A 13,128-nucleotide genomic window follows, 5' to 3' on the forward strand; every position below is an offset into this window, starting at 1 on the left:
CAGCCTACTCTCCTTTCTGAGGATATAATTTTGCTTTCAATAAAGTTAGCTCGCATGAAGTTGCTGGGCATCTACCTTCAATCCTTTGTTGACTGGACCCCAAGAACCAAGGTCCAGGAGTTCGAAGACTCCCCAGAGCCAATAACAGATTGGTTCCTTTCAAGGTGAAGATTACAGATGGTCTGGTTACCATGATGAAGACGAAGTAAAGTCCATATATGCCCATGTAGCAATTGTTGATCCACGATGTTTGAGGTTCAGCCTTGAGCTGGGTTTAGCAACATAATGTTAAGGTCAGCAACTTAACATTATTTTGAAGAACTGAGACGAGATGTTCACAGGCCCCATTTCCTCTGTGGCCTCCTGACTCTATTTTTACTGACTCTTAACAACACATATTTTCTCCATTATCAATTTTGAACTCTTTTTCCTATATACATGATCTATAGGCTACCTCTTTGTGGGGGAGACTTAATGTTTTTTAAAAAAATGATTTTTTGAATAATAAAATAAATAGACCAACAAATATATCATTAGGAAATTTAGTAAGGAGTAAGCAAAACTGTAAGCATGATAAGTGGTCTTCAAATATTTGAAGGGATTGTCATTTTGAAAAGAAAGTAGATAAGAAAAAGAACTAGACTCAGTGGTTTGAAGGTATTGGGATGCAGATTTCACCTCAACATACCGGGGACAAATTCATCAAAAAGAATTTTTGCATGAAATATGCATGAACTGTTTTCCTCCCCAGATATTATCTTGGCCAACTCTCTCCTTCTTTTAGATCTTTGTCATGTCAATTGTCACCTTCTCAATGAGATTTACTCTAATTAACCTATTGATAATTCTAATCTCTCTTTGACTCACCTCCCTATAGCACTCCCCTTACCCTGTTCTGGTTTTATTTTACTTTTTCTTCATAAAACTTACCAGCTTTAATATTTTTCATGGTTCCATATAGTTCTACTAACCACCTGTGGCCATTTAAATGTAAATTTTAATTAAATCAAAATTTAAATCAAATTTTAAAAATATTCAGTACTAATAGCTACATTCAAAATGTTCAATAGCCACAAGTGGCTGCCGTCTATCATACGGAACAATGCAGATATTACAGGACATTTTCAGAATTACAGAAAGTTCTATTAGGCAGCACTGTACTATGTAATTTATTATATTTACTGCTGTTCAATTAAAATGCAAACTCCGAAGACATGCCCTAGGAACACAGTACACTTTCGATAATATTTGCTTAATGAACGAATGTAGGAGGTGAATGAGAAGTTATTGGAAGAGTAACAAATTAAACAATCTGGACCTGACCAGACTATACCCAGTTATACTACATAGTACCCAGTAGACACACAGGAAAACTAGGATGTATATTTAAAATGAATAAATATAGATACTGAGAAGCAAAACTATTTTTTCTAAGGCCATTGTAATAAGATAAAATATTGAAGAGTCTGATTTGTGTTTCCCTGAAATAAGAAATTTTTTATTTCTTATTTTTATTTTTTATTTTTTTTAAATTAAGTTTATTGGGGTAACATTGGTTAATACTATATAATTGGTTAATTGGTTAATATTATATAATTTTCAAGTGTACATTATCATTTGACATCTATATATTCTATTGTGTGTTTACCACCCAAAGTCCAGTTTCCTTCAGCTACCATATATTTGATCCCCTTTAACCCACTTCACCCTCTCCCTAAACCCTATATTTGACTCCCTTCACCCTGTCTACCTCCCCTCCTCCCCACCCACTACTTAGTACGTATAGTCCTCTGGTAACCACTAGCCTATAGTCCATGCCCATGAGTCTCTGTTTGTCCTGCTCATTTGTTGCTTTTAGGTTTATGTCCCACATGTAAGTGATATCATGTGATTTTCAACATCTTCTGTCTGGCTTATTTCGCTTAGCATGATTATCTCGAGGTCCATCCATGTTGTCGCAGATGGCAGTATTTCATCTCTTCTTATGGCCGAGTACTATTCTATTGTATATATGTACCACAGCTTCTTTATCCAATCATCTATCATAGGACACTTCAGTTGCTTCCATGTCCTGGCCACTGTGAATAATGCTGCTATGAACATTGGTGTGCAAATATCTTTTCAGATATGGGTTTTCAAGTTTTTGGAGTAAATACCCAGTAGAGGGATTGCTGAATCATATGGTAGATCAATTCTCAGTTTTTTGAGGAACCTCCATACTGTTTTCCATAGTGTCTGTACCAATTTGCAGTCCCACCAGCAGTGTATGAGGGTTCCTTTTTCTCTGCATCCTCTCCAACATGTGTTATAACTTGTTCTGTTGATTATAGCTATTCTAACAGGTGTGAGATGATATCTCACTGCGGTTTTGATTTGCATTTCCCTAATAGCTAGCAATGTTGAGCATCTTTTCATATGTTTGTTGGCCATTTGTATGTCCTCTAGGGAGAAGTGTCTGTTCAGGTCCTCTGCCCATTTTTTGATTGCATTGTTTGCTTTTTGTTGTTGTTGTTGTTATTGAGTTGTATGAGTTCTCTGTATATTTTGGATATTAGGCCCTTATCAGAGGTGTTGCTTGCAAATATATTTTCCCACTGAAATAAGGAATTTGATACACCTGGAAGGGGTATGTCAAGTTTGATTCAGAATTCTCAGTAATGAGTTTGGAGATAGCCAGATTTGGAAATCATGGCAGAGATTTGACTTGGGTACCTTGAGGATATGAGCCTATCAAATGAGTTTATGCAGATGAAAAGCAGAAGAAAATTGAAAACAGAATGTTGGGAAACACACCAGATCTTAATCAAGAAAGAATTTCTTTCTGTTATTTAAGAGCAGATTTTAAAAAATCTTTTGGAATAAAGGCCACTTTATTTACTCTATTACAAAATTGCATTATGCAAAAGTGACCACCATAAAAATTTAAAAGACATATTATGTTTTCATCACAATTGCTACATAAGTCTGTCTCTTATTGGGTCTGTCTCTTATTGTTAATAACTTATAAAGAGAGAGATTTATGAGGACCAATTATGAGGACCATGTTTGTTCCACTTTTTGGTTATTTAACAATTTTAGCTGTACATTTTGCTCTGTTTATTCTTTAAAAATCTTATTTCTAGACTGTATCAAGCATATTTATCTTTAACAACTTGGCAATACTTTATTTCAAATCAACAGTATGAAAAATAGAGGATATTTCAATAAATAATTATAAGATGTACCTTGGCAACAATATGAGAGACACTTACTTTTTAGTGCATACTTGTATATACATATGTATTTATTTTTATTGAGGTATAATTAACATAGCATTGTATATGTTTAAGGTGTACAAGGTGTTGATTTGATACATTTTTATATTGCAATATGATTACCATGGTAGCATTAGCTAACACCTCTATCATGTCACATAATTACCATTTCTTTTTTGTTATGAGACTATTTCAGATCTAGTCTCCTAGCAACTTTGAAGTTTTTAATACAGTATCATTGACTATGATCACCACGCTGTGCTTCAGATCTCCAGACTTATTTGTCTACTAGTTGCAAGTTTGTACCCTTAAATGACATCTCCCCAATTAGCATCCCTGTACCCTGATAACCACTGTTATACTGTTTTGGCAAATTCAATTTTTTTTAGATTACACATATAAGTGATATCAAACAGTATTTGTCACTTTCAGTCTAACATCTCACTTAGCATAATGCCCTCAAGGTCCATCAATGTCACAACTGACAGGATTTTCTTCTTTCTTATGGCTGAATAATATTCCATTGTGTGTGTATGTATATCACATTTCTAAAAATCCTTTAGTTCTTTGAGGGGCACTTAGATTGTTTCCATATCTTGGCTATTGTGAATAAGGCTACAGAAAGATACCTTTTCAATATCCTGTTTTCATTTCCTTTGGATATATATCCAGAAGTGGGATTGCTAAAACCATAGATAGGATAAGGGATTAATATCCAAACGATATAAAGAACTCATACAACTCAGTAGTAAAAACTAAAAATCCAATTAAAAATGGGCAAAGAAAATGAATAGACATTTTTCCAAAGAAGATATACAAATGGCCAACAGGTACATGAAAAGATGCCCAGCATTACTAGTCATTAGAGAAATGAATATCAAAACCATTATGAGATATCACCTCATACCTGTTAGAATGGCTGTCATCAAGAAGACAAGAGGTAACAAGTATTGTTGAGGATGTAGAGAATAGTGAACCCTTGTGCACTGTTTGTGGGAATGGAAATGAGTGCATCCACGATGGAAAACAGTGTGGAGGTTCCTCAAAAAATTAAAAATACTGTTTAATGTTTTTGTTAACATTTGAGGGAATTTTCTGGTGTTAAAAGCAAAGGAACTTGCTCTGATGTATATACTTTTGGAGCCATGTCACCAAAATAAAAGATATATAATAATATATTATAAAACATATTGAAGTCAAATCTTGGGTAGAAGTTTTGAATAACAATCGGCTTGTTCGGTCTGATTCTGGATTTGTCTGTATTACATGAGGAAAAAGCTTTGCCAACAATTCATATATTTTACTTTTTACTTTCCATTCCAGGGCAATGTATAATAGTGATGAAGAACTTGCCTTCCAGAGCTGTAGCATATAGTTTTGGATCCTGGTTCTTACAATTCCGTAGTTCTGTGATTCATGGAAGTTCATTCATGACTCTGTTTTGGTATCCTTATCTACATAACGAGGATAACAGTATTCTTTCATAAAATTAATTTAAAAATTATAGGTAATATAGTTATAATAGTGCCTGGAACATAGTAAGTACTAAATGAATTTTAGCCATCATAACATTACCTTGGACTTTCTTTCTCTTATCCCCAAACTGTCATTGGATCCTATCTCCTCTAATTAACTTTAGACATTTTTGAAAATTCTATTTAACTCTTTGAATCTCTATCCCTTTTGGCTCTGTCTTCATATAAACAATTGAACTCATTCTTTAAAAAAAAAAAATACAACTCTCTCGGTGCCAAATCCCTCCCTCAATTATGGTTCAACCGTGTTCTTCAGTTCATATCCAAGCTTATATTCACGCATCTCCTTACTTCCTCTATTCATAGGAATCGACTCACACCAAATACACCTTCTGTCTCCTACACATTCACCCTGAATCAGTCACTCTCTTCTCACTTATGATTTTCTAAACAGCAAATCGAATGAACACTTTCCTATTGTTAACTTAAGAGACTTTTTCCACCTTCAATACTGTTGATCTGTTCATCCTTACACTCTTTTTTACTTAGTCTCCATATTGTTCTTAGTCTCCAATTGCTGTTCTCACTGTTTGTCCTATTCTATTGATAGCTCTTTCTCATTCAAACTTATTGGTTTTTCTTCTAATTATGGCTTATATGCCAAGGGTCCCCAACCCCTAGTACCTGTCTACGGCTTGGTAGGAACCGGGCCGCACAGCAAGAGGTGAGCGGCAGGCAAAGGAGCGAAGCTTCATTGGTATTTGCAGCCGCTCCCCAGCGCTAGCATCTCCGCCTCAGCTCCACCTCTGATCATCAGGAATTAGATTCTCATAGGAGCATCAACCCTATCATGAACTGTGCATGCAAGGGATCTAGGCTGCGTGCTTCTTATGAGAATCTAATGTCTGATGATCTGAAGTGAAGCTGAGGCAGTGATGTCTGCACTGGGAAGCAGCTGCAAATACAGATTAACATTAGCAGAGAGGTTAGATTGCACAGAGACCATAATAAATCAATTTCTTGCAGGCTCATATCAAAACGTCAGCGAGTGGCAAGTGACAATTAAGCAGAATCTGGTGGCAGGCTTTATAGTGACAAGTGAATATACTTCAATTGTACAGCTGTACCTGGTGGCAGGCTTTAAGTCAGAATCCGACACTTACCTTAGTCTGTGTGTGGCCCACCCATTATTTTATTTACCACTTCCACCCATGCCTCTTTTCCGCACTGTGCACTTGTCCCAGTCACAGTTTTGGTAAGCCCACAAGCTAACCACAGCCAAAATGAGTAAAAAAAGATAGAAAATGTCATGGAGCGCTTCTTTGAAAAAAGCAAATCCCAATACTGAGACAGCAGAAGACTCTAAGACTGCCAACCAAAAGAAAGCTGCATTTAAAAGAAAACACCAAGAGTCCTACTTAAATTACAGGTTCATTGCAACAGGTGATTCATATTCTCCAAGCCCTGGGTGTTTCTGGGAGGGTGTTTTTGATGAGATTAACATCTAAATTGGTATACTGGGGAAAGCAGACCTCCCCCCTCAGTGTGGGTGCACCCCTACAATCAGGGAGGTCTGATTAGAACAGGTCTGACTCTCCCCTGAGTGAGGAAGAATTCCTCCTGCCTGGTTGCCTTTGAGATGGGACACTGGCTTTTCTCTGTCTTCAGACTCTGACGGAAATATCAGCTCGTCCCAGGCCTTGAGCCTGCTGCCTTCAGCATGGAACTGTGCCATCAGCTCTCTTGGGTCTCCTGCTTGTCCACTGACCCTGCGGATCGTGGGACTTGTCAGCCTCCATAATCATGTGAGCCAATGACTTATAATATATAAACATAAATACAACTCCATTCTATTGGTTCTCTTTTTGTGGAGAACACTGATGAATGCAAGTATCTAAATCATATTTCGAATAGTTATAGTATTTTCTAATCATAAAGGAAACTCATGTGTTCTATCAGTTTCGGAAAATTTTGAAAGCATAAATAATAAAATTAAGTAATTTTGTATCTTTTGACAAACAGGAGGACATGTTTGAATTTTGTATTTTGCTCTGTAGGTTTATACCTTCTTTCCTGTACGTAAATGTCTCTCTCATATATATATATATATATATGTATATATATATATATATATATTTTTTTTTATATATATATATATATAAAATATATATAATATAGTTATAATAGTGCCTGGAACATAGTAAGTGTGTATATATATACACGCACACACACACACACACACACACACACACACATATATTTTTATATACACAAATATACATACACACACATACACGTGTATATGTGTGTTGGGTGTCCCACAGTCTGTAAACGTTTTTGTTCTAATATGTTTCAAATGGTTGTTGACTTGCAGTTTGAGAATACTTATATGTCATAAAAATTTAGGTTTTACATTTAGGTTATACAACATACATTTCCGGAGGAGAAAGAATAACAGAAAATGGATATAGCTACTTGTCTGAAACAACTAAGAAAACAGAGAAAAAATATAAGTGACAAACCCTTTCAATACACTGCACATCCAGCAAGAGAAGACCGTGCTCCTGAGGGACTGAAAACAAACGAGGCGACTCGAGAAGTGCCCCAGCTTAATGCCTGCAGCTCGCAGCACAGGGTCAGGTGCACAGGTAAAACCTGGTTGTTTTATAGAGCTGAGGAGATGAAGCTGAGGGCCAGAGGAGGACCAGGGGCCAAAGTTCATAGGTCAAAGGACCAGCAGGAGAGAGCTCCCCAGAGAGAGAATCCCAGCGTCCACATGGACACATGGAGGTCTTCCTGCTCCCACCAGTCAGACGGGAAGAGCGTACCGTGCCCGGAACATCAGAAAGCATACTAAGGAGATTTTGTTTCTGTGTGGATGCAAGGTCAGTCCGAGATGTATGCAGCTTTGGCCCGACCTAACAAACTTTACTAGCAAAATTGGAAAGATCATAGTGTTTCTCAGAATCCTACATGAGATGCAGAACAGAGCTGAAGAGTACATATATATAAAACAGTCACTAGCACCCTTGAGTTGAATAAGTGTGAACAAGGCCAAATTCACAGTTTGGCATCCAGTCAACAATGGCCAAGCATGTAAAGAAACCAGAAAATATATCCACAAGAGGAACAAAACTAATTGATCAAAACTGATCTAGAAATGGTACAGATGATAGAATAAAGTAGGCAATGGCATCAATAGTGTTATTATAAGTATGCTCCATATGTCCAATTGACATGGAAAAAATGAAACATGTTAAATAGAGACATATAAGAAATACGGAAACAAACAAATGAGTCCTGGGGCAAAATAATCACAGAAGCAGCTTCAAACAGTACCCACCACATGCTAATTTTCAGCACCAATGTGGAGACTTGAAGCTTCTAGGAATGCGATAAAGGAGGCAATTGTGATTTCTTTGTGATGTCTGAATTACTTTGCTGTGCAAATACAAGTACCATTGTCTTTGTAATAAAAAGATTTCAATAAGCTCAAAAACAGAAATCGCAGCGGTGTATTTGATCAAGTAACTGTTAGATGATGCGACAGACATGACCTGAAACCTGAACAAGTTCACACAATGAAAGGTCACTTTTCCATGTCGGTTGGCAGGTGCTGTGTTCTACGAGGGGACACAAGTCATCAGGCTGCTTGTATCATGTGTTCCTATCTTCTGAACATGAGATCAGTTTGGGTTATAGAATGGAAGAAGAAAGGATGGGGATCGAATACCGCCGCTCTAAAGCCTCGGCCCGGAAATAAATAATATCGCTACCAGTTACATTTCAGTGGCGAGGGATGTCACATCCCCCTTCCCCACTGCCAGCATACTGGCAATAGAGTCGACCAGTGTGCCAGAGGAGGCAGGCAAGACACCATGTAGATGAGCACTTTCTGTCTCTCCATCAACTTACAAATTAGGTGTGCAATAAAAGAGCAACTGTTGGAACTTGTCATGAAAGCAACCCCTCCCATTCCCGGTGGAGTTTCTCAGAAGGCTAAATCTGCCTTGCAATTCTACAGCTTTTGGAGAGCCTACCATGGGACACGTGCTTCAACATACAGAGGACGTGAATTTTCAAGAGGTCCCTGTCAAACTTCAGCAGGGAGGGTATGCCTTCTGTGCTCAAATATGATGATTTGGAGTGTCCTTTGCAGTACTCTATGGTCTCAACAGGATAAGAAGGTTGCCCTTCTACTGAAGCATGGTCAACACCTCAGCTTGTGAGTCCCAGAAACCCATAACATGACTGAGTGTGTGCGGCACTGTTACAGCTGTCATCAGGCACAAGGGAAAGCCACCACCTTCCTTGAGCTAGTATGCAGGTAAGAGGTGGTGGAGGAATGCTGAATTATTTTAATCTTTGCCATTCAAAGATAGCATGGCTGATAAGATACTATTTTTCCTTGCTTAGAGGGACTCTGCGATGTCAAGGAATTCAGCTTCCATAAATGTTTGATAGACAGTGACGGCCATGGCCTTACTGCACCTCCAACTTACGAGCAAGGCTTTGGTTATCGAGCACCTAGGTGAGCTCTTTTGTTAGTGTATTTGTTCACAGGCCAGTCTCAAATACGAGACACCATGAAATACCTAGTGCATGTATCAGGATGATTTCAAAACCTTCTCCGCCTGCAGCATTATCTCCTCAAACTGGTAGTTTAGGTACCAAACTATATTCACAAGCACATTTGGGAATAATTTTTCGAGACTCTACTAGGGACACATGGGGGCTCGAAACTTCAGTGTCCAAAATGACCTTTTACTTGGATGTGACTAAATCTCTTTGTCCGTCATCACCTTTGATGAACGGGGGTTTGCTGCTATCACACATGATCCCCATGAAGAAAATGATGGCCAGGGAGTTGGAAAGCTCAGAGGCAGGAGGAGGGCAGCTGATTGTGGGCTGTCTATTACATTGGCAGCAAGGGACATCCCTCAGAGGAGGGGAAAGGGAAGAACTGGCCAGCAGGTCAGGTTTTAGCATTGGCCAGCCGGTCATACAGGGAATGACCCAGTGGAAGGACGCTGTATTTCAGGACAGTGCTGGGAATGAACCACAGCCAGCACCTGAGTAGAGTCAGCTGTCAAAGACCCTTGGGGCAAGGGACAGTAAACGAAGCTCACAGACATTCCCCAAACTGTGCATTGTCCTCACGTGCACCTCACCTTTCTTCTGTGGGCCTGCTTTTAACGTTCGGCACGAACCAGCTAGTTTATGCGCTCCGATCACCACACTGGGACAGGAATTTGGGACTCCTTCCGTTACCGCCCCAGGAATCCCACCCACGATCCCAAAGTGGCTGTTAAGAGCAGTTTTTGTTCCAGTATTAAGTCTCTAAACGTTCAGAGACCCGGTCTGAGTGTGCGCTTTCCTCCTGAGTCTTTGAGTCTCTCCCAGCCCACCATTCTGCCTTACTTGAAATGACCTCCCTCTGGAGGACTTGCCCTGTCTTGCCCCAAACCGCCTTGCCTCGGGCAACCTTCACTTGACTGCTCTCATGGGGAACCTCTTCTCTTCCTTGCGCTTTCATTTCAGTTGACTTTTCTGACTTACAGGGAATCTGTCTGTCTTCCTTTCATGGTAGCTGGTTCCAGCCTCACGATTCTATGGGCAGTGGCTCCACCTTCTTTTTCTTACCAGGCCCCATACCACCATGGACCTTCCCAAGAGCAGACGCTCACATAAGTTTGGGGAATAGAAGAGAAATTGAGTCAGAGGACTAACTTGTTAAATATTGAGGTATAAATCTATTTTCCAAAAGAAAAGACTGAGAAGAGTAAGCTAAATCAAGGTTGATGTTATTTTATTTAATCTATTCCAAGATTTTTTTGTGGGATTCCTTGACACTTCCACAAAAATCACTGCTGAGATTTGTTTTTTTTCATGTTGATGAAAAAATCCTCAGTGTGCACTATAGGAGGCAAAAGGGGCCATGGAATCAGGCCTTGCTGTGGCACTAGTGCCAGCCCTCCCTGCACCTGTGGCGCGTGCCCTTTCTTCTCGTAAAGCCTCTTCATATTGTAAGGGGAAGGCTCTTGGAGTTGTGTCAGCAACTTTGGCCAAAAAGTGGAGGACTTTCATCTTGCTGGTCTCAGCGTGAGCTCTTGGGCCCCACAGGTACTCATAGAGAGGCGGGTCACTGCCGGGCACCTGGCGGTACTCCAGGTACTTCAGCTTCACCAGATCGTTATTGACGAACTTTCTCGGCTCTCCATAAATGAAATGCCTCCTGCCGGCGTATACCCTCAACACTTTCAGAAATTGCCAGACGTCTTTCTCGGCGGCACAATTGCCCTTCATAAGGATGAAGCCCAGGATATTCATCACTAGGCCGGTCCTGGGCCAGCCCCTGCCTGCACGCATCCTCCCATTATTGGGGAGTTTCAGTTTGCTGACCAGCTCGTACACGTGTTTGGTTGAGTCAACTTCCTTCAAATCAATGGCAAAGACAAGCTCAAGGTGCTCAGCGGCCTTCTCCAGGATCGCAGCGTATTCGCCCTGGTGTCTCTCTCCCAGGATCTTCTCTATGTCTTCCTTCAAGATTGTTTGGTTCATTCTGTACTTGTGCAGGAGGAACTGCTCCACCAAATCCACATTCACAGTGGGAGATGTACTGTCTGAGAAATCCTCAGGGGAATAAGAAACGTCTTCATCTTGGCTTTCCTCGTCGTTCTCAGACCTTGTGTCAACCGCGCCTGGAGAGGCGATGGTGGCCGAGTCTTGTCCCCATGCCTGGGAAGTGCTACTGGTCTGGGTCTGTGACACACTCTGGGAAGGAGCCTCCAGGGCAGAGGAGCAGGAGGGAAGCTCTTCCAAGGCTATAGTTTCATCAGACCTCTGAGTCTTAGAATCGTCAGGGACCTGGCGGTGTTGCTCACGAGCACGGAACTTGTTCTTCTTACGCCGAGGCATGACGACACGGGTCTGTGGTTGAGGACACCTGCAGGGGGAAGGAAGGGAGGGTGTGTGTAGCTTTCATCACGGAAGTGCCACCTCAGTTATACGGAAGGCTACCTTTTCCGGTTTTGTCAAGGGCACAGCTCTGAAAACCCACTGGGCTCCTAGTGTCACCAGCCCGTCCCCCGGGAACGCTGGTGCTGCTCCCTGCCTGCCCGCCTCAGGCAAACTGAGGAGACAGCAGAGGCTGGCGGTTTTTGAGCTTGAGGAGGCTCTTACTGCCCATTCAAGAGCACCGGTCACTTGGTGGCGGGTCAGGGCGCCCACGAGGAGAAAGGGAAGGGGTCCTCAGCTTAGCCCTGTCCGGGAACGCAGTGCGGCCTGCCCAGTGGGGAGTTTCCTGTGCTGGTCTCCTTGGGGCTTCGGTCCTCATTAAAGTTCCTCCTTTGGGCTCCATGTAGGGCCTGGTCTCCCCACCCCTCTAGCTGAACGGTGGCTACACCTTCAAAATAAGGATTCAGCTCCCATAGATGTAACAGAAATAAGTGTTGGGGAGCTTCAGCTGGGTAGGCCTGTGCTGGGTCTTCAAGGGCTGAAGCCAGGGGCGGGGCCCAGTTCTATGTCATCCCTACTGTTAGGGGTGGAGGGTCCCTCGGTCCTAGCTGTGGCCCCCGTCCTGGCCTAGAATCCCTCCGCGCCCCCTGGAACTGCCCCCCGTCCTGGAGCCAACACCTCCCTGAGACCCCAGGAGGAGGTGCGGGCGTCCTCCTCTGTCCACACCTGCGCCGCTGTCCTGAGACCAGGTACGGAAGGAGTTCTATGTGGTTTGCACTGGGCTGGGTGTGTGGTTCCCGTCGTCCTTGGAGTCGCACGTCGGCCTCCGGGAGCCAAGAAATCCTCCCACTGCTGGCCCTAGACCATACACCTGAGACTAAGTCCCTCACCCCATTGTGACACCACAGGAGTCAGTGCGTATGTCATAGCATGGCAACGACGCCCAGGTGTCCCAGGGCAACCAGCAAGGGCGGGGTTCTGGGTGGTCCTCTCGGTTCTATGGGTGGAAAGTTCCCTCAGGCCCCACTCAGGGGCGTCACCTTGACGCCCGGCAGGGCCTGGAACTCCATCCTCGGCTGACCTGAGTCCCTACACCCCCCTCACCCCTTCCTCAGAGCAAGGCCCTCAAACCCCTGACAGCTTCCTGCAGCTTCAGGCTGACAGGCCTGCCCGAGGCATCTCAGGGTTGCCGGCTGGGGCTGTCTCTGTGTCTGTTCACTGTTCCGGGACTTGTGGTAGCCTCAGTTTTCACTCAGGGTTCTGCCCTTGATTCCTGCCAGGCCCACAATGCCTGCCTTTATTGTCCTAGGTCTCAGAGCCACAGACCACGGCCCTCGCGCCCTGAGATGCGAAGGAAGGAAAATCAGGGAATGCCACACGAGGCTCTCCTGCCTGTGCCATTCCAGGCATGACATCAGGACCAGGTCCTTGGGGCCTCTCTG

The 13,128-nt window shown here is 42.4% G+C and overlaps 1 protein-coding gene across 1 annotated transcript; it reads right to left on the reverse strand.

Moving 5' to 3' along the window:
* Positions 1-10,636: 10,636 nt before the first annotated feature.
* On the reverse strand, positions 10,637-11,647 carry LOC120612389 (melanoma-associated antigen B5-like). The gene has a single exon (XM_039874818.1). The coding sequence runs from the start codon at positions 11,645-11,647 to the stop codon at positions 10,637-10,639; it is 1,011 nt and encodes a 336-aa protein (XP_039730752.1).
* Between the last annotated feature and the right edge of the window lie 1,481 nt (positions 11,648-13,128).

The sequence above is a fragment of the Pteropus medius genome, unplaced genomic scaffold, assembly GCF_902729225.1.
Source record: "Pteropus medius unplaced genomic scaffold, Ma_sr-lr_union100, whole genome shotgun sequence".
In the NCBI taxonomy this organism is placed as follows: domain Eukaryota; kingdom Metazoa; phylum Chordata; class Mammalia; order Chiroptera; family Pteropodidae; genus Pteropus; species Pteropus medius.